The 21,976-nt window shown below is 39.0% G+C and overlaps 1 protein-coding gene across 5 annotated transcripts in view; it reads right to left on the reverse strand.

The window, feature by feature from the left end:
* Positions 1-5,829, reverse strand: part of RALGAPB (Ral GTPase activating protein non-catalytic subunit beta) — a 79,872-nt gene extending 74,043 nt beyond the window's left edge. For all 5 annotated transcript variants that reach the window (XM_070744918.1, XM_070744917.1, XM_070744916.1 and 2 more), the window contains exon 1: positions 5,555-5,829. In XM_070744918.1, coding sequence (XP_070601019.1) covers positions 5,555-5,560 — 6 coding nt within the window. In that variant the 5' untranslated portion in view covers positions 5,561-5,829. The remainder of the gene's footprint in view (positions 1-5,554) is intronic.
* Positions 5,830-21,976: the final 16,147 nt, after the last annotated feature.

Below are 21,976 nucleotides of genomic sequence, written 5' to 3' on the forward strand. Positions count from 1 at the left end.
ATTTTTTTTTCATCAACTAAATTTTATCTGGGTTAATATTGTTCCTAACACAGACTAGTGAGTCATAAAGAATATTCAAATGTGAATTTAAATAAAGTGGCTGTTAATTGACGCTACTGTCCAGCACCAGACAATAGAAAATGCTATGGTAGTTGATCAACAATTTGTCTGATTTGTGCCATTTATCCACTGGTTGGCCAGCCATTCCTTGTTTCTTTTTAAGCACACTGCATCAAGCTAAACTGTGTAGTTTGTTGAGTTTCAGTTTAGCATAAAATGTTATCACCTAAATTACTGCACGCTTTTTTTTAGCAAAACATGGTTCATAGTTTAACAAATAAATGTTTTTTATCAAAACATGGCTTATAGCTTAACAGTAATAAGTAATAATTTACTTATTACTGTTCAAGCAAGCTATAGTTTTGTCTATTGCATAAATTAAGTAACTTGGTTTTCTGAAAGTTAAAGAAATGTGTAAAAAATGAAAAAGTTATTTTATATTTTATATTACTAAAGTTAATTCATGATGGTTAGAACTAGAGTGGCAATTCACTTGGAGGAAGTGGTGCTTGCAGTTTTTAAAAGCAATAGGAATGACCCTTGTCAGCTAATATCTATTGGAAAGTCTCCATCACTTGCTGCCCTCTGATTTCTGTGTGAATGGAGAGGGAATGGCCAGTGAGGCTGCTGGCCACAACACACCAGAAGCACAGCCCAGAGTTTGGGGAGTTTATACTTACAGTAGTCTTAACCTACCCAAAAAGTGCTTCTAAATTTTGGGTTATTTCATGCAACAAATACTTATATAAATAGCAGAAATTTAAGATCTCCACAAATATTAGATAATCTCACCATTTGTACTATCATATGATAATTGAAGCAGCAGGAGGTGTACCCACTAATGCAAACTCTGAAAACTTGGGATTTCATACCATAAATAATGCATTAAAAAATGAACCTGCCTGGATGTGTCTTCTTTTGCAAAGATGAAACATCACTGATAATCATAAAATAAGCCAGGTATTTATTATATAACCTGCCCCATAACCAGGATTCTCTAGCCATATGTTGCACCAAAAAATTAAAACCATAATGCATAATAATTATTGGTTTAAAAAAAATACCCAAGGAACAAAATTGAAACACTCAAGGAACAAAGGTTCTTTTTCTGGAGGCAAGTGGACTTCCAACAAGACCTGGTTATTTCAACTTTCTCTAAAAAAAAAATTGCCAATCTGTCAAAGGTTTGTTGCTCTTTTACAAAACCAGGCTGTTCAGAATCAACAATGAAATGTAATAATGTCTATAATGTATGTGACAAGATTCACTGCCAAAATTTGGCATTAACATTTAAAAAGGAAATTGGACAATAGTTTGCCTGGACAGCAGAATGTTTACAGCTATCTAACCATCATAAACAGAAATATTTTAAAAAATAAGACAACTGAGAGGTTAGTCAGGTGGTGGAATTACAGAAGGATATGAAGATTAAGGGTAAGACTTGGTTACTGAAAAAAATGCAAAGGTCTGATACCATCTGACACTCTAAAATTGCTAAACAAAGATTCATAGCAGCAGTTGCTACCAGGCTAAGGAGACATATTAAAGCAGCAGAGGCCAAGAAGAGGGAGTACGCTCCATCAGAGAGAAATCCAAATCAAAAAATTGCACAGCTCCAAGGTAGATGGGGGAGGGAAAAGAGGTTCTGGGTGCCACACCAGGATGAAATGCTATCAGTTCAGCCTGGTTCAGGCATACTGGTAGTGGCACCTGCCAGTGTTCAGAGAATCAGTAGTGGCGGCAGCACAAAGCTTCACCCACCTATCTGGATGTCACCATTTTCTTGTTTTTAACCCTCTGCGCATGCGCAGACGGTGAAAAAGTACATGCCACGGTGGCGCATGTGCGAGCAAAGGAAGCGCACACTTCTGAACCAGTAGGGAAAGTAAGTTGATTTTACCACTGAACCTCACCTTACAGTCTCCTACAATGTATCTACTCGGTTGGAAGGTTATAGCTTTAGTATGGCAAGATTTATCCATTAGGTAGAAGAAAATAAAGATAGGACTCAACTGCAGTTTGTTGTGTCTTTTTAAAAAAATGTGGTTAGCCCATACTGTACACAATGCAGAGTTTTCTGCAAGGGAACAGATATTTATGGCCATCCAAATGTTGCTGCACCACAAACATCATTCATCTTATGTTGGATTTACCAGTAATATTTGGTGAGCCTGCTATATATTTACCAAAAATCAATCATTTCCCCAAGATAAAAGGGAGCATGCATACAGCCACAACCTAAGAGAGTACCTGGAGTTATACACATAATTCAGTGGGGGAAGGATCATCTCATAGATTGTGTGCTATCATGTTTGTTTGACTCCTAGCAACCATACAGCTTTTCTCCTTCTCCATCTCACAAATGGAAGACCAATATGACACTTTGCTCCTCACTGCTTATTTTAATGATAGCAAACAAAATTTCTGTACTGCCAAATCCACAAACTGCACAGATGCTTTTACCAATAAAGATTCTCAAGTATTTAAGTGCTAAAGCTCAAAAAATATTGCAGGTTGAATTACAATAAATGATGGCTCTGTGCACTATAAAAGTCCAGTTTTAATGTTAAATTAGCTCTGAAAAAAATATCTAATCTCAACTCAGTTCTATGAGCTCTGGAACAGTCAACCTTCAGCCAATCTTCATCAAAGTCTTGCTGCAAAGCCAATAGGGAAACAGAAATCACCTTGAAATCTTTGAAAGCTTAAATAGAAATATATTTAACATTCTAAAAATAAGCACACAACCTATTCAATAATTATTACATTCTGGATATTTTCAAATAGCATTAAGTTTACGACTACACTGTTTATCTTAGGATGACCCATATATACAAAGAAGGTCCTTTTACTTGCAGACTTTCTTTTTCTTTGCCAGTTAGTCCATGAAATGAAATGGTATTGTGGTGTTCAATTATATATTCTGTATTCTTTACAATTATATAATTTTCAATACGCTCGTTATTTTTGGGTTAATTTGCATATGCACAACAAAAATCTATACAATTACAGTGGTACCTCTACCAAAGAATGCCTCTACTTAGGAACCTTTCTAGATAAGAACCGGGTGTTGAAGTCTTCTCAAGAACCATTTTTTACTTACAAACCCGAGCCTCTGAAACTGTAACCGGAAAAGGCAGGGAGAAGCCTCCGTGGGGCCTCTCTAGGAATCTCCTCGGAGGAAACAGGGCCGGAAAAGGTGGGGAGAAGCCTCTGTGGGGCCTCTCTAGGAATCCCCTGCGAGGAAATAAGGCCTCCACCCTCCCTGTGGTTTCCCCAATCACACGGATTATTTGCTTTTACATTGATTCCTATGGGAAAAATTGCTTCTTCTTACAAACTTTTCTACTTAAGAACCTGGTCACAGAACTGAATTAAGTTCATAAGTAGAGGTACCACTGTATTAACAATGCCTCAAATTGTGTATAGCAATACTTATACTTTTTGATTATTATTTTTCTTTTCCAGCCTGGGAAGCTAACTGAAGCTTTCAAATACTTCAAGGAATGGGTTACAGTAAGTGATTACATTAATTTCAATTTAGAGATACTAAATAACTGAGATTATTTATTTCTCAATCATAAATCCTGTGTTGCACTTTGGCCATTGTAAATTCATACACATTACTGAACCATTACATAGTTTTACCTACTAAACTAAGATATTTGTAAAGGAGGTTTAAGCATCAGTCCTTGAATGACTGTATGAAATAGCCATCAGTGCTATGATAGATATGCTAAGAAGACACACTCTTTAAATAATAGGTGCAGCAAACAGAAACCCCAAGATTCTAAATCAGAAAATAATGACAAATACGTCTGGAGGTTTTTAAAAAGGTATAAGGAATATGTTAGATATCATCCTTTTAAATTAATGGAGTTTTGAGGCTTTACAGAGTATAAATATTAACATATTGGCATATGATCAATACCTGGATAGAATACATGATATTCACAGAGGACAAGAATGGAGCACTCTCATTGAAACAGTTTAAAAGAACTTAGTAAAAATCGGGAATTCAATAAACTTCCTGCCTACCGTTAGGCATGATATAAAATAATAAGAAATAGCAAGAAAAGGAGTCTTTTTCAAGTCAGATATGACTTGTGATACTACAGGAACTTGTTCATATACTGTAGTTTTATTTGCAACAGAATACAAGGGGATTGCCATTGCCATCTTTAAGGGTGATCTTTTTTTAAATTCCCCAATCTACCCTATAGCACTGGAATTTCCTGGTGGTCTCTCATCCAAGTACTAATCAAGTCCAATAATGCTTGGTGGGTTTTTTTTTTAGATCACCTAAGATCAGCTAGGTGCTGCCACCTGCTGTGGGCAAAACAAGGAAGCCTTTTCATATAAATTCTATGGCTAGCTTCAGAAGGACTTAATTTTTTACAAGATTTGGGGGAAAGTAACACCAGTAGCTCTAATGATAAACTAAAGCTGTTCCAGTAAGTTAAGCAGCGCACCCAGAGTAGGGCATGTTTCCCCACACACTTATTTATTTCCTCTTATCATTTCTACAGTATTTTGCAGAACTTCTCCCACTCTGTATTTAATATGATCCTAAACTAAAACAGTATAATAAATGTCCTTTTTATAAACTTTGGAGAAATATTAAAAACAGCAACTAATATATTCAGGGCAGACAGTAAATGTGAACATCATTCCTAATGGTATTTCAATGAGCAAATACATTGTGTTAGGAGAGAAATATCCTTTTTTTAAAAAAAATCAGCAACAACCCCATCTCTAAACGAGGGAAAGGGAAAGAGATGCCCGATTAAAATCAAATACAGGAAACTAGGTGTCCTCTGGCTATTTTGAACAACAACTCCCACAATCCTTTGCTATTCGCTAGCCTAACTAAGGCTGATGGGAGATGAAGTCCAAAACATCTGGAGGGCATTTGATTGTCTTTCTCGCCTTACGACTGTGCCCGAGCCGAGTATCGAGGCCACACACAGTTCGATCCCCGCCGGTCAGCCCCTGCTCTACAGGTTGTTTGCTCCGAGTAGCAAGCAAAACCAACCCGAGTGCAACCGTTTACTCGGGATAGCTTGAGGCGGGAAGGAAGGCTTCGGAACGGAAAGCGCTCGGCGGCCCAGACACGGCCTAGTCCCAGCTTCCCGCGCCCTAAAGTTCGGGAGAAGACCGGCTCATTTCCCCGAGCAACGGCCCCACCCCGTGCACGCCGCTTCCCCATCTCGTGTGCACATCCCGGAGCCTCAGCGCCACGAAGCGGCAACCCCGGGTGGTGGTGGCCGGGGGGGGGGGTAGAAGAGGAGGGACGCCCGGGAGTCTTTCGCCGGGGTTCATCTTCCAGAAAACGGCATTCGCCGTCAAAGGCCTCCAATGATGCCAGAAATGCGGCGCAGAGGTCAGAGCCCGCTCATGCAGGGCCCCGGCAAAGCCCCAACTGCGGCCCGTGTGGCTTTCTTGGGTGTAGTCAAGCGGGGGAAAGAAAAAAAAGAACCCCGGCCGCGCTTACCTGCATCGAGATGACCGGCTGACATGTCTGAGGTGAAGAAAAAAAACACAGGCAGCCGCTCCGCCCTCAAGCCCCCGGCTCCATAGCGCCCGCCGGGAGGGAGGGGAGGGGGAAATCGAACGCTCCTCTCAGGTCTCTCTGGACACTTCCGGCCGTCTTGAAAAACTCACGCCCGAAAAAACCCGACATTCATCCCGTACGGCACGCACGCGCCTTGACAACATTCCCTGCCGTGCGAAAGAAGTTCGCTCTACCCTCGACGCTCGCTCCCAACCGGAAGTACGTAGGAGCGTGACATTTCCTTCAGAAGACGGGCGGAGGTGGGAGGGGGGGCGAAAGAGCGGAGAGGGAAGAAGAAGGAGGAGGGGATTTTGAAAGTTTTTTTGCGCTGTAACGCAAACGCCGTTTGCTTGGCTCCTTAGCCTCGGGGGCGGGGCTCACATTTAAAGGAGCCGGATTTGTTTTGATGCCTCCGGATGCCCGCTCCTCGCTCTTCCTCAAATCACCGCCCTTAAATTCCACTCCCCGGCCGTGGAATCGTGTCGTCCCAAGCAGGTTCCAGTGCTGTGTGTGAATAAGGAAAACCTGCTGCTCTGGAAAGGGACACGTCGGGGAAAACGGACTGCATTAGAACTGACGCGTTGTGACCTCCGGCTGTCAACTCTTGCCGTAGTTTACTGCAGAATAGAATATAAATTAGAATAGAATAGAATTTTATTGGCCAAGTGTGATTGGCTACAGAAGGAATTTGTCTTGGTGCATATGCTCTCACTCAGGACTCTACGACTGTAACTTGTTGCTTGTATCCTTAAGATTTTTATTAATATTGATTGTTTTAGTTGGGGGAAAGATCAAAAGCAACATGAGAAAATATTATTTTACTGAAAGAGTAGTAGATCCTTGGAACAAACTTCCAGCAGACGTGGTTGATAAATCCACAGTAACTGAATTTAAACATGCCTGGGATAAACATACTGTATATCCATCCTAAGATAAAATACAGAAAATAGTATAAGGGCAGACTAGATGGATCATGAGGTCTTTTTCTGCAGTCAGTCTTCTATGTTTCTATGATTCCTCATTGCTTATTTGACCCTATGACAATCATTAAGTGTTGTACCTCGTGATTCTTGACAAATGTATCTTTTTCTTTTATATACGCTGAGAGCATCTGCACCAAGACAAATTCCTTATGTGTCCAATCACACTTGGCCAATAAAATTCTATTCTATTCTAATTTATATTCTATTCTGCAGTAAACTACGGCAAGAGTTGACAGCCGGAGGTCACAATGCGTCAGTTGTAATGCAGTCCAAAAAAGAATTATATTCTATGCTCTCAGACTGCAGCTGCCAGATCCTCTTCAAGGGCAGCCCCATGTAAAGCACATTGCAATAGTCAAGATGGGAAGTGACTAGGCATGAGTGATGGTGAATAGGGATTGTCGGTCCCGAAATTTGAAATATTTTAAAAGAACAGCCCAAATGATTATACACTGCTCAAAAAAATGAAGGTAACGCTTAAAAAACAGAATATAACTTCAAGTAAATCAAACTTCTGTGAAACCAAACTGTCCACTTAGGAAGCAACACTGATTGACAGTTAATTCCACATGCTGTTGTGCAAATGGAATAGTTGTGCAAATGAAATATTCAATTAGCATATTTCATTCATTCAGATCTAGGATGTGTTGTTTGAGTGTTCCCTTTATTTTTTTTGAGCAGTATATTTTCATTCCCATGGATCTTTTTCCTAGGACTAGCCCTACCTTTGAGTTAATAAATAAATACACTTAACAGCTCTTGAGATTATTACAGTATCTTGTTATTTACAAATTTAGTACAGGAGAAATTGCCATCAGAGTGTATCAAGGATTAATTTTAGTAGCATCTGGCAATAATGCTAACTAGCATTGACTCTGATTTGATCTTCATGTGCTTAGGCAAAAAATGTTATCAAAGAGTGACTCTTCCAGTTTGGGCCAGAAACCAATAGATTGTGAATACTAATCTTGTTTTAGCCATGAAAGCCAGCTGGATGACTATGGGCTAGTCACGCTCTTTCAGCCCATGATATCAAGCTCAAGCAACAAGCCAATCAATTCCTGTTACAACCAGTGGTGAAATCCAATTTATTTTTACTACCGGTTCTGTGGGCATGGCTTGGTAGACATGGTGTGGCTTGGTGGGCATGGCAGGGGACCTCACTCTGGGGCCAGCCAGAGGTGGTGTTCGCCAGTTCTCTGAACTACTCAAAATTTTTGCTACCGGTTCTCTGAACTACTCAAAATTTCCATTACCAGTTCTCCAGAACCTGTCAGAACCTGCTGTATTTTACCCCTGGATCAAATGGGTCAACACTTGACCTTAAAAAAATAGACTTGCATAAAAATTCTAGGGGGAAAAATCAAGATGCTCAAAATGTATTGAAACTGTTTTTGAAATCAAAAATTAGTCTTTTAAACTCATATCAGATGGAAATGAAGATGCAGTACAGTATTACACTTTAGCAATAGCTTGGCTGCTTTTCCACTAGGACAGTGTTTTTTAGCCTCAGAAATTTTTACATATATGGACTTTAATTCCCAGGCTAGCAGGGGAATTCTGGAAGTCCGCACATCTTAAAGCTGCTGAGATTGAGAAATACAAGAGGCAAAAGGCAAACAAAGTTGTTTCTTCCCATATTTGGGAATATCAGGGTGATTTCAACAGAAAACATCTATCTATCTATCTATCCATCCATCCACAGTACACACACACACACACATACAGACACACACACACACACACACACATATATATATACCCTCCCTCTCTGTGTCTCCCTCCCTCCCTCTCTCCCCCTCTCTCCACATGTATCTCTCTTTCTCCTGTAGGTCTCGTTCATTGACTTTGTTTCCTTCTGGTTGTTGGTGGGGTTGTATTGCAGTGTGCTTGTACACTGCTCGGGGCGGAGATCCTGGTGGTGGCTGTAGACTGAACTGGACTGGCATCTCTTCTCTTAGTACGGCTGTCTCTCATCTCTGGCACAGTTGATCAATGTGCCTTTGCCATTCTCTGCCATCTTCTAGGATTAATTTGTAAGATTTGGGCCCGGTTTGTTGTATTTCTGCCATTTCCCGCCCTCATTGTTTTTTGCAAACACACTTTCTGCCACCCTCAGACTTCGCTGAGGAAGTTTCATGTCTCTGGACATGTCCTGATTGTATTCTGGGTGTGTAACCTGTACAGAGGTGACCTCAGTTTCCTGCCCATTAATAACTCTGTTGGACTTTTCTATGTAGAAGTGCATGGGGTTATGTATTGGACAAGTAGGAACTGGTCTATCTTTTCTTGCCAGTCTCCCCCTTCCCCAACCTAGCCAGTGCTTCTTTGGTCATTCTTACCATTTTCTCTGCCCTTCCGTTACTAGCAGGCGAAAATGGTGAGACCAGTGTGTGCCTTATGCCCAGCCCCACCAAGTAAGTTTCCATTTGTGAGCTGTGGCCCATTGTCTGAAACATTTTCTGAAATTAATAGGTGGTCCATGGGTTACGAATAGCCGCCTTAGCACCCTAATGGTTTCACTCGTGGTGGATGCCATTGGTATTACTTCTAACCATTTTGAGTACATGTCTATCACTATTAGGAAAGACTGCCCTTGTATTGTGTATTATGTGTATTCTTGTCCATGGCCCTCTTGGTTGTTCCCATTCTGTGGGTGTTGCTTTGGGTGGCAGTGCTCTGGATTCCTGGCATTGGTTGCATGTGGCCACCCACTCCTCAATTTCCTTATTTATACTTGGCCACCGTATGTACCCCCTGGCCAGGCTTTTCATTGACACCACCCCTGGATGCCCCTCATGAAGACTTTCCACCTCCCTTTTCCTTGATATCTTTGGTATGACCACCCTTTCTCCCCATAATAGGCAATCTTTTACAAATGATAGTTCACATTGTTTCATTTTAAAAATTCTGAAGTCCTCCGATACTTGATTCCTTGGCCAACCCCGCAAAACTCACTCTTTCATTTTATTTAAATGTTCATCTTTCTTCATCTCCCCTGCTATCTCTTTCACTGACACTCTGTGCATTGGTTCCAAGCCAATTAATAGGATGTCCGATACGGTGTGGGGTCATGTATTAGTTCAGGAATGGGGCAGCAGCTTAAGGCGTCAGCATGGCTGATTTCCTTTCTGGCTTTATGGCACAGTCCATAATTGTAAGCGGCTAGGGAGATTGACCATTTGGTCATACAGGTAGATATAAATTGAGGCGTTGGTTTGTTGCCCGCTAGCAGTCCTAGTAGTGGCTTATGGTCCTTGACTAATTGGCCCTGCCATATAAATAGTCGTGGAAATGCTTTACCACTGCCACCAACGCTTCCTTATCAATTTGTCCATAGTTTCTATTTTATTTATTTATTTATTTATTTATTTATTTATTTATTTATTTATTTATTTATTTATTTATTTATTTATTTATTTATTTATTTATTTATTTATTTATTTATTTATTTATTTATTTATTTATTTATTTATTAGATTTGTATGCCGCCCCTCTCCGAAGACTCGGGGCAGCTAACAACAATAAAAAAGACAATGTAAACAAATCTAATATTAAAAATAATCTAAAAAACCCCAATTTAAAGAACCAATCATACATACAAGCATACCATGTATAAATTCTATAAGCCTAGGGGGAAGGGAAAATTTCAATTCCCCCATGCCTGACGACAGAGGTGGGTTTTAAGGAGCTTGTGAAAGGCAAGGAGGGTGGGGGCAACTCTGATATCTGGGGGGAGCTGGTTCCAGAGGGTTGGGGCCGCCACAGAGAAGGCTCTTCTCCTGGATCCTGCCAAACGACATTGTTTAGTCGCCGGGACCTGGAGAAGGCCAACTCTGTGGGACCTAACCGGTCGCTGGGATTTGTGCGGCAGAAGGCGGTCCTGGAGATATTCTGGTCCGATGCCATGAAGGGCTTTATAGGTCAGCTGCCAACATCGTTCTGGAGTAATATGCAATGGGAGCCTCCTTCCCATCTGGAAATACATGGCTCAATACCACCACCACCCATTCCGAAAGGTCCCTTTCTAGCAAATACACAAATTATTCATTCAAACCAGTGAAATCATTTTCTGACCATTTTCAGTAGACAAGGAAGCATTGGTCTCAGAGCCTAACATTACAAAGCGCTGCCCATTTCTCCAAATTTGGACCATGGCCAACCCTTGATGCTACTAAATTCTTGGATATATGAGGTAGTTTTTCCTTCCATCCCATTTAATTAAAAAAATTATACACATTTTAAAGGATATAATAAGCTATATTTCTTTGTTGCAGCCTGTCTACTCTGAAAAGCAATTCAACGTGTTGAAGTCAGCATTGCCTAATTGAATACTCTCCAGATATGTTGGGATGGCAGTTTTAAGAATGTATTTATTATTTATTTATTTATTGGATTTGTATGCCACCCCTCTCCGGAGACTCGGGGCGGCTAACAGCGACAATAAAACAGTGTACAATAGTAATTTGGTATTAGAAATGATTAAAAATCCATTAATATAAAAACCAAACATACATACATACATACCATGCATAGAATTGTAAAGGCCTAGGGGGAAAGAGGATCTCAATTCCCCCATGCCTGGTGGCAGAGGTGGGTTTTAAGTTGTTTACAAAAGGCAAGGAGGGTGGGGGCAGTTCTAATCTCTGGGGGGAGTTGGTTCCAGAGGGCCGGGGCCGCCACAGAGAAGGCTCTTCTCCTGGGTCCCGCCAGGTGACATTGCTTAGTTGACGGGACCCGGAGAAGATCCACTCTGTGGGACCTAACTGGTCGCTGGGATTCGTGCAGCAGAAGGCGGTCCCTGAGGTAATCTGGTCTGGTGCCATGAAGGGTTTTATAGGTCATAACCAACAGTTCCAGGCTGTGTAACTGTTCAAAGCATTTTGGGTAAGGTAAACTAGAAAAGTTGTGCTGGCTAAAAGATACCAGGGAAACAGGAGTATATTGGTATACTCCTGTGAGTCAAGCTCAGCTTTTGGTGACACACTCCTTCCTGTGGTAACAATATGGAAGTGGTTTACTATTGCCTTCTTCTGATATGTTACGGGTAGTCAATAATTATTAGAAAGATGTGGCGATGGGGTGTTAAACTAATTTGGATATTAAAACCTCTGAAGACCAACTCATATAAAAAGAAAGATCCATTTTCTTTATAAGGTAGACTACGTTATAAGGTAGTCCTCATTTTACAACAGTTCATTTAGTCACCATTCAAAGTTACAACAGCACTGAGAAAAAGTGACTTATGTTTTTCAGACTTACAATCATTGCAGCATCCCCACAATCAGGTGGTCAAAATTCAGATGCTTTCCAATTGACTCATATTTATGACGGTTGCAGTGTCCTGGGGTCATGTGATCCCCTTTTGTGACCTCCTGACAAGCAAAATCAACAATGAAGCCAGATTCACTTAAGAACCATGTTACTAAATTAACAACTGCAGTGATTCACTTAACTGTGGCAAGAAAGGTCATAGAATGGGGCAAAATTCACTTAAGAAGTGTCTCACTTAGCTGCAGAAACATTGGCCTCAATTGTGGTTGTAAATCGAGGACTATCTGTATAAAGAAAAGGTGTATGTATTTTACAATAGTGGGACTTGATTATGCCTAGTAACTTCTGATGTACACTAAGATAGAACTTCCACCACCACCCCACTATCTTGTGCTGTGACTTCATAATTTGCATCGTACTATTTAGTTTAGAAGTGGATTAATTAATAATTAAGAATACTGAAGTCAGAAAAAAAGCTGCGATTATGTGCCATCAAGTTGTTTTTCACTCCTAACAGCAATAGATTTTCTTAATGAGAAATATATGTAGAATCCTATACAATCTAAAATCTCTATCAAACTTTGATGGGAAAATACCATATTCAAATTTGGGCAGGTTACAGCTGTATGTTAGAACAGTCCCAGGCACTAGATGGCACTGGGTACTTGATCACAGAAGTATGCTAGATTTTTTTAAAAATGGGGAAAAAATAATGATAAATTTAAACAAGATCATGAAAGGATAAGGATATTTCTGTGACAAAAATGCTCAGAATAGCTAAGCAATAGACTTTAAGTGGTAGTGTTTGAAAATGCAAGCTAGCTATTGAGGAACAACTATAGAATGAAGGGAAACTCTTTCAAATTTAGAGACAGATACGAAGAATAGCATGGACTAGAAAAGGAATCATTTGCTTGGAGGAAATAATCCAGGAAATAATTGTTCCCTTGATGTGAACAGATAAAGGAAATAATTGCTCCCTTGATGTGAACAGAAAGCATATATATAATATTTGGATATATAATCTAAGAAGGCAAGCCTAGAAAGTAATACTGGTAGTAGTATTTACATATCTGGTCAATGACTAGAAAAAGATTGGCAAGTTGAAAGAAGTTAAAAAACCAGTAAAGCATTGGAACAGTTAAAGAGGTCACTAAATTATCCTTTAAGAATTGAAAATTCTCCTGGGAAATTGCTTGATAAAAGCATTCGTCTGTTTAGATACCAGAGGTTCGTCCAAATTGATGGCTGCATGGAAATTTGCTTAAAACAAATTTACTTCACTTTATTGTTTTTGTATTTATATTGTTATTGTGAGTCCTTCGAGATTGGGTGGCATGGAAGTCGAATTAAATAAATAAACAAACATAAAAATAGAACAATATAGTAGAAGTGCTGAAATTGTAATAAATGTATAATGTTAATTTTGCAAAACAAAAATTATGGCATTGCATTTGAAACTGCCACTCTCTCCATGCTTTCTCAAGTTCTAGACTATTTTAGCTTTTTCCTGAATCAGTATCTTTTTCAGGGAAATTTATACTGGAAATTCACTTTCCCCCACATAGAAACATAGAAACATAGAAGACTGACAGCAGAAAAAGACCTCATGGTCTATCTAGTCTGCCCTTATACTATTTCCTGTATTTTATCTTAGGATGGATATATGTTTATCCCAGGCATGTTTAAATTCAGTTACTGTGGATTTACCAACCACGTCTGCTGGAAGTTTGTTCCAAGGATCTACTACTCTTTCAGTGAAATAATGTTTCCTCACGTTGCTTTTGATCTTTCCCCCAACTAACTTCATATTGTGTCCCCTTGTTCTTGTGTTCACTTTCCTATTAAAAACACTTCCCTCCTGAACCTTATTTAACCCTTTAACATATTTAAATGTTTTGATCATGTCCCCCCTTTTCCTTCTGTCCTCCAGACTATACAGATTGAGTTCATTAAGTCTTCCCTGATACGTTTTATGCTTAAGACCTTCCACCATTCTTGTAGCCCGTCTTTGGACCCGTTCAATTTTGTCAATATCTTTTTGTAGGTGAGGTCTCCAGAACTGAACACAGTACTCCAAATGTGGTCTCACCAGCGCTCTATATAAGGGGATCACAATCTCCCTCTTCCTGCTTGTTATACCTCTAGCTATGCAGCCAAGCATCCTACTTGCTTTTCCTACTGCCCGACCACACTGCTCACCCATTTCCCCCACATTATAGATTATGTGTGAGAAAGCAAGCAAACCCTTGGCTATTCTCTCAAAGACCATTAATTTCTAAAACAGGCAGTGTGCTGAAATCCACTCTGTCATTAGCCATAATAAAACCACACAAACTATTTATTTTCAGCTGACATTTAAACCTACATGTAATTGGTAATGATTTCAGTCATCAAAAGCTTTTGAAGCATAGTACATGGGCAGGATTTTTCATGGTCACTCAAACTGTTACTTTAAAAAAAAATCCTCTTCCCACCTTTTAGACACGGAGTGATGATATATCATGAGCAGGGGCGGGTTCCTTACTTTTTCCTACCGGTGTGCTGCATGGACATTGCAACGTTTCGCTACGCTTGCACACACTATGCTTACACGCATCCCCAGTGCGATTCTGCTTCGGCGCACATGCAGAAGAACAATTTTCCTTCTGCGCATGCTCAGAGAGCTGAAAATCATGGAAAATTATTTTTTAAATGGTGGCTCACACGGACTGGCAAAAACAGACCGAAGCCATCATGCCAAAATTGTGCAATTGGCAGGCCACTGTCGGAGCAGCGCACTGGACCGTATCGGGGGGAAGCCAGCACTGATCATAGGCAAAATGCCCTTGGGGAGAAACTTCTGGATGTCAATTGACTAACACCCATTTTTTCTGCTGTATTTTAGAAAATTGCTATGGGCACAACCAACCTACTTTTGATTAAACTTTTTTCCCTGTACTTTACAGAACTTCATTACTTTCTTGCAGAATTCTGGTGTTCCCTGAAATTTAAATAATCTGAGAACCCTGGCCTAGGGAATAGAATATGCTTACCCACTTCATCCAGATGACTACCTGTAAGAAGAGGATGGGAAATACTGTGTCCTCCTTTCCTGTAAAGCAACAATAGACATATTTTTCTTTTTTAGTGATCAGTTAGGTAATATTCTAATGTTATCCTTTAATTTAGCTATAGATGTTATTGGGAGATATTTCAAGCCTGAACAAGAGTAGGGGGAACAGATGGAAAGGGGAAAAGAAGTTGACTGGGTAGATGTATCCAGGACCCCTTGTTTTACTTACCATATACAGTGATACCTCGTCTTACAAACGCCTCATCATACAAACTTTTCGAGATACAAACCCAGGGTTTAAGATTTTTTTGCCTCTTCTTACAAACTATTTTCACCTTACAAACCCACCGCCGCCGCTGGGATGCCCCACCTCCGGACTTCCATTGCCAGCGAAGCACCCGTTTTTGCGCTGCTGGGATTACCCTGAGGCTCCCCTCCATGGGAAACCCCACTTCTGGACTTCCGTTGCCAGCGAAGCGCTTGTTTTTGCAATGCTGGGATTCCCCTGCAGCATCGCAAAAACACAGAAGTCCGAAGGTGGGGTTTCCTATGGAGGGGAACCTCAGGGGTATCCTAGCAGCGCAAAAATGGGCGCTTCGGCTGGCAAAAGGGGTGAATTTTGGGCTTGCACGCATTAATCACTTTTCCATTGATTCCTATGGGAAACATTGTTTCATCTTACAAACTTTTCACCTTAAGAACCTCGTCCCGGAACCAATTAAGTTTGTAAGACAAGGTATCACTGTATCTCACCTTTCCACATTGTGACTGTCCCACTTATTACTGTATGAATCCTTTAGGAAAGTTTAGCTTTTATCTGCAAACACAGCAAAAGTCTAAAGAAATAAATGTGATCTGACTAGTTATAGAAGTCAGACTGGGAAATGTTTTAATAGAGGTTTTTCACATAATTCGTTTTTTGCATTATATGCTGCAAAGCCCATGAGAAATAGAAATAATATGCAGTCAGAAGGGTAAACAAACTAGAACTCGTTGCCTTCTTCTATCAAAATATATACTGAGAAAGCAAGATTCATTGTTTTTAATTTACTCTTTGAGTCATGGTTAGAATGCAGTATTGCAGGCTACTTCTGCTGCCTGCCCGCTGCCTACAATTTGGCAGGTCAAGTCTAACCGGGCTCAAGGTTGACACAGCCTTCCATCCTTCTGAGGTCAAAAAAATGAGGACTCAGATAGTTGGGGGCAATATGCTGACTCTGTAAACCACTTTGAGTGTTGTAAAAGTATTGTGAAGCGGTATATAAGTGCTATTGCTATTACTAAAATGTAGTTGAATTAACTAAATCTAAAAAGAAGTGTAAGGTACAATCTTTCCATAACTGAATGATAACATATTCTTCATGCTAAAATGTTTTAATTTTTAAAAATTGAAATATGGCAAATGTACGTTTTGCTATATGTAGGTTGAATGACAAGTATCATTCCATTGAGGACCTGTATACTGTACGAGTCAAAAAAAGAGCTGTAAAAATATTTTTTAATATAATTTTTTTGACAAATAGAACAACGGTACAATTCAAAAACAAAAATAAACAACAATTAAAACATAGAAATAGAAAAGAAAAGAGAAATAGAAAATAGAAAAGAAAAGAGAAGAAAGAAGGGAGGGAGGGAAAAAAGAAAGGAAAAAGGAAAAAAGAAAAAGTTACATGACACACCGTTATATTCTTATTTACATCGCTGGTGAATCAAAAAGCAAACTATGTATCTCATTATTGCTTTATCTAGTCCATATATCAATCATTTATATTTTCAGTATCTTATTTGCAATTATCACTTATGTCCATGTACTATTTACCTATTTAATGGTTGTTTCTTCTGGTTTCAAGCTATTTGTAAAAGTTGTCCCAAATTGTATAAAAATCTTTCTCTTGTTTATTTTGTAGTTCAAATGTAAGCCTGGACATTTCAGCACAGTCCATAAGTTTAATTATAACCATATTGTCTGTTGGGAGATTATTGTCTTTCCACATTTGTGAGTAGGCTAGTCTCGCTGCAGTTTTTATGTGGATGATAAGGTACTATTTTGATTTTGCATATTGTGAAGGCTGTGAAAATATTTACGGACCCCTCTCATCCTGGACATAAATTGTTTCAGCTTCTACCCTCAAAACAATGCTATAGAGCACTGCATACCAAGACAACTAGACACAAGAACAGTTATTTGCCGAATGCCATCATTCTGCTAAACAAATAATTTCCTCAACATTGTCAAATTATTCACTAAAGCTGGATTACTATTACTACTAGTTTTTCTCTTCATTCTCTCACCTACCTCCTCCTACTTATGACTGTATGACTGTAAGTTGTTGCTTGTATCTTTACAATTCATATTATTTATTTATTCATTCAGTCATTCATTTATTTATTTATTTATTTATTTATTAGATTTGTATGCCGCCCCTCTCCGCAGACTCGGATATTAATATGTATTGTTTCCTGATTGCTTATTTGAACCCTGTGACAATCATTAAGTGTTGTACCTCATGATTCTTGACAAATGCATACTTTATTTTATGTACACTGAGAGCATATGCACCAAAGACAAATTCCTTGGGTGTGCAATAACACTTGGCCAATACAGTAAACTGTTCTGTTCTGTTCTACTCTACTCTATTTCTTCCAATCTTATAGACTGCCAGCAGATGGCAATACTGATGCACTAAAAGCTCTGGTGTGTTCTTTAGAATCATTCTTTCACTTTAGTTTATTTATTTATTATTTGTTTGTTTTGTCAAGTATGTATTGGTGATACAATAAGATATAATAATATTTATATACATGATACTAGTAAAAGAGAAACATTAGGACAGGGGACAGAAGGCACTCTGCACTTATGCATGCTCCTTACTGAGAAGAAACTACGGTATTTTGGAAAAATATTGTATTTGCTACCATGGCTAATGTCTGTAGCTCAGGTGTAGGATGAGGGTAAGGTTCATTCTCCGAGCTTGTGGGTTGGTTTCTGAATGTTTCGTTACCAGGTTAGGTAGCATTTTCACTTCTGAAGATGTTACTTAGCCTAGTAACAAACATTCAGAAAGATGGTAACGAAATAACCTCTGAAGATGTTACCTAGCCTGGTAAGGAAACATTCAGAAACCAACTCACAAGCTCGGAAAATGAGCCTTTACCCTCATCCTACACATGAGCTACAGATATTCGCCACTATAGCAAAGCTACAAGGGTATGCAATGCTTAAACTTGCTCATCCCTGGGAGACTTTCGCTGTGAGACGATCATCGACCTACAAACATTGTATATGAAGATGTTACTTAGTCTGGTAATAAAACATTTGGAAAGCAACCACAAACTTGGAAAACAAACCTGTACCCTCAAAGATTGTATTTTTTGTGAAATGGAAATCCGCAGTAATGTATTGAGCAATGTGCTTTAAATATTGTGCCATGTTTGAATTTTGACTGCCAAAAGAGTCCCTCCAATTGAAATTCACTGCTGAATTATGTGCTTTATCTAATCACTATGCTGATGTTAGGTTCTGTGCATTGCTAAGTCAAAAATTGGAAAGATGGTCGATCTGGATGAGCTTGTTTGTATGAACAACAATGAAGCCAACAACCTGTGAGGATAACTAGTAAGTTTCACATGGGAAAGATTCATGAACAGATTATCTAACAGATCACTTAAAGAGAAACTGCTGTCAAGTTTGGCATTTCACAGGAACATACAAATTACCTTATTGATATTCAATACTGAAAGATTTGTGCAAAATGAGTTCCTTGCATGTCCACAGCAGACATATATAGCAAATTGTATTAATTACATGGAGAAGAAAATACAGATAACAATATAATTCATTTCAGGAATTATTGTCTTTTTTCATTTGAACTAAAGTTATAGAAATGGAGGGTTTTTTTATTGAACCCTAATAAATTTGACCTTGTTTAGCATTTTGGACTCACCCAAGGTGAGCTAGGTGCAATATACAGTAAATAATTTTAAAGTAAAATTATTTATTGACATAGATTTAAAGAAAACCCAATTCTGGACCTTTTACATAACAAACCCAGAAAAATAAAAGAACAGATAATGTGCATCCAGAATATGGATTGTTGAGGAATACATCAGGATGCAGAATTAATGTCCAAGAAGAAGTTACACTAATGCTGATCAAAAAAGCATGATTAATGCCAACTATATACCGAGTCTTGGCCTGAAACCCAATAAGAATGGGTCCGGATCATCTATTTTCTTCAGGATACTCTAGAACTGTTGCATCACAACTTTTTCAACAATCTTCCCTAAAAAGGAAGGTTGGAGACTGGACAACAATTGTTCATAATTATAGCTTCTTAAAGAGGGAACATGCTATTGTGTCTTTCAGAGTCACAGGGACCACCCAATTTGGATCCAACGACAAGTCATCTCCCAAGCAGTTCTAACCACCCAAGAAGGGCTTAGCCTTAAGAGTTTCCCAGCTCGCAATCTGAAAGACCTGCCCAGATGATCAGCATAAAAATAAAAATTAAAAAGACCAGCACGTATAAATATTCCTTATTCTATTTGAATTAAATTATACATCTCTTTACAATTAGTTTGGCCAGTTTTAGTAGTAATCCATAACATACATAGTATGAATAAATTTTATAATTGTCTCCCATTACTTATGGTATATATTATCTCTTTTCCAATAGGCAATTAAATTCATTTACAGTTCAATTTCAGTTACAATAATATACATAGCAGAAGTACTCTTTACTTCGGCCATATTTGAGAAAGTTTGTTTTCAGGAAGGCTGAAATTGATTTAAAAAAATCATAGTTGTTTAATTTTAGTTTAACTATATTGAAAATAAACCAATTATAAAACTTGTACAAAATTAATTCAATTCTAAACTTATTTTCCTTATATTTTAGTAGATGCTAAGACAAAGCCTGTATGGGGAATATGTCTGACCTCGGGATGTAGTGGCATAGCAGGTTAATGATGCTGAAACTGCTGGCTAGAAATCGTCTGCCAGTGGTTCGAGGCCAGCTCTACAAGAAAGCTGTCGCTTACACTCTAGCTCCTCACCACCCAGCAGTTGCAAAGCAAGCAATACTACATGTAGATAAATGGGTACCATTTTGGTGGGGAAAACCATGCTGTATTCGTGTGTGTGCAAAAAGCAGAACTTGGCACTGGACCTGGCCGAGTGCAAGGCAACGTAATATAAGGCAAGGTAAGACTAGCAGAGGAGCCTGAAACAGACAGCAACCTGAGTTCTGCTCATCATCTGGGGTAAACCAGTTTGCCCCCTTTGGTGCACCAAGCCTGGGCATGCAAGCGCTGAACAGAATGAACTAGCAATGAAGGCTGTCAGGACTGCATCATGTCTAGCATTTGTAGATTTCCCTGACACACTGTACGCCATATATTAGAGAAACAAATGTCTGATTTTTCTGCTATTACTTTGTAGACATGAAGCATCCTGAAACATGAATAGAATAGAATAGAATAGAGTTCTTTTTTGGCCAAGTGTGATTTGGACACCGAAGGAATTTGTCTTTGGTGCACATACTCTCAGTGTACATAAAAGAAAATATGCATTTGTCAAGAATCATGAGATACAACACTTACTGATTGTCATAGGGATCAAATAAGCAATCAGGAAACAATCCATATTAATATAAATCCTAAGGATATAAGCAACAAGTTAGTCATACAGTCTTAAGTGGAGGAGATGGGTGATAGGAATGATGAGAAAAAACTAGTAGTGCAGACTTAGTAAATAGTTTGACAGTGTTGAGGGAATTATTTGTTTAGCAGAGTGATGGTGTTTGGGGGAAAAACTGTTCTTGTGTCTAGTTGTCTTGGAGTGTGGTGCTCTATAGCGACATTTTGAGGGTAGGAGTTGAAACAGTTTATATCCAGGACGCGAGGGGTCAGTAAATATTTTCACAGCCCCCTTTTTGATTCATGCAGTATATAGGTCCTCAATGGAAGGCAGGTTTGCAGCAATTGTTTTTTCTGCATTTCTGATTATCCTCTTAAGTCTGTGTCAGTCTTGTTGGCTTGCAGAACAAAACCAGACAGTTATATAGGTGTAGATGACAGACTCAATGATTCCTTTGTAAAACTATATCAGCAATTCCTTGGGCAATTTGAGAAAGAACAATTTTGTTGTACTTTTTTGATGTTAGGTGACTATTTTAGGTCTTGAGATGATAGAACCTAGAAATTTGAGAGTCTCTACTCTTATTACAGCATTGTTTGTATTGTAAGAGGTGGTAAAATAGGAGTTTCTCCTAAAGTACAAATCTGATAAATAAAATAAATAAAGTCTACCATCATTTCTATGTGAGTGTGTTCAGTTCATGATTGTTACAATCCCATCACAAGGCTAGTTGTTCAACCTCCCATCTATATGCGGTTTCATCATTGTCTCAAATGAGACCAATCACTGTTGAATCATCTGCAAACTTCAGTAGCTTTAACAGATGGATCATTTGAGATGCAGTCATTGGTATATAGAGAGAAGTGGTGAGAGTACACAGCGTTGAGGGGACCCCTGTGCTAATTGTACAGGTATCTGATGTGATTTTGCCTAGCTTCACCCGCTGCTTCCTGTCTGTTAGGAAGTGTTTGAAGCAATACAACAGGCAGGGCCTATTTCCAAATACGTTTACAGTAGCGGATGAATAAAAATTGTATGGAAACCAATAATTTTGATTCCTTAGTTGCTCTGAAAATTTGGGGAATATAGTTTTCTGGAATATCGCAGAAACCCATTTGGGTATATAGTTATAAGAAATAACTACAACAGTAACCTAGCTCCTCTAGTTAAGCTAATACTTATCGGCACCCATAACCAATGATGGGCTCCTATGGATACGGTCAGGTACGCAGTACCGGTAGCAAAATTTTGATTTTCTTTTTTTCCCCTTCTGGGCATGTTTCTCCTATCACAGTAAATGAGTTTGAATGTGTATAATTTTAGAAGAGCTGTGTGTGCGTGTGTGTACATACACTTTATATAGTAGATAATCAGGTGTGGGCTACTGCCCGGATGGGGGAGAATGCAGTGGG

Source organism: Erythrolamprus reginae, chromosome 3 (assembly GCF_031021105.1).
Source record: "Erythrolamprus reginae isolate rEryReg1 chromosome 3, rEryReg1.hap1, whole genome shotgun sequence".
NCBI classification, from domain to species: Eukaryota; Metazoa; Chordata; class Lepidosauria; order Squamata; family Dipsadidae; genus Erythrolamprus; species Erythrolamprus reginae.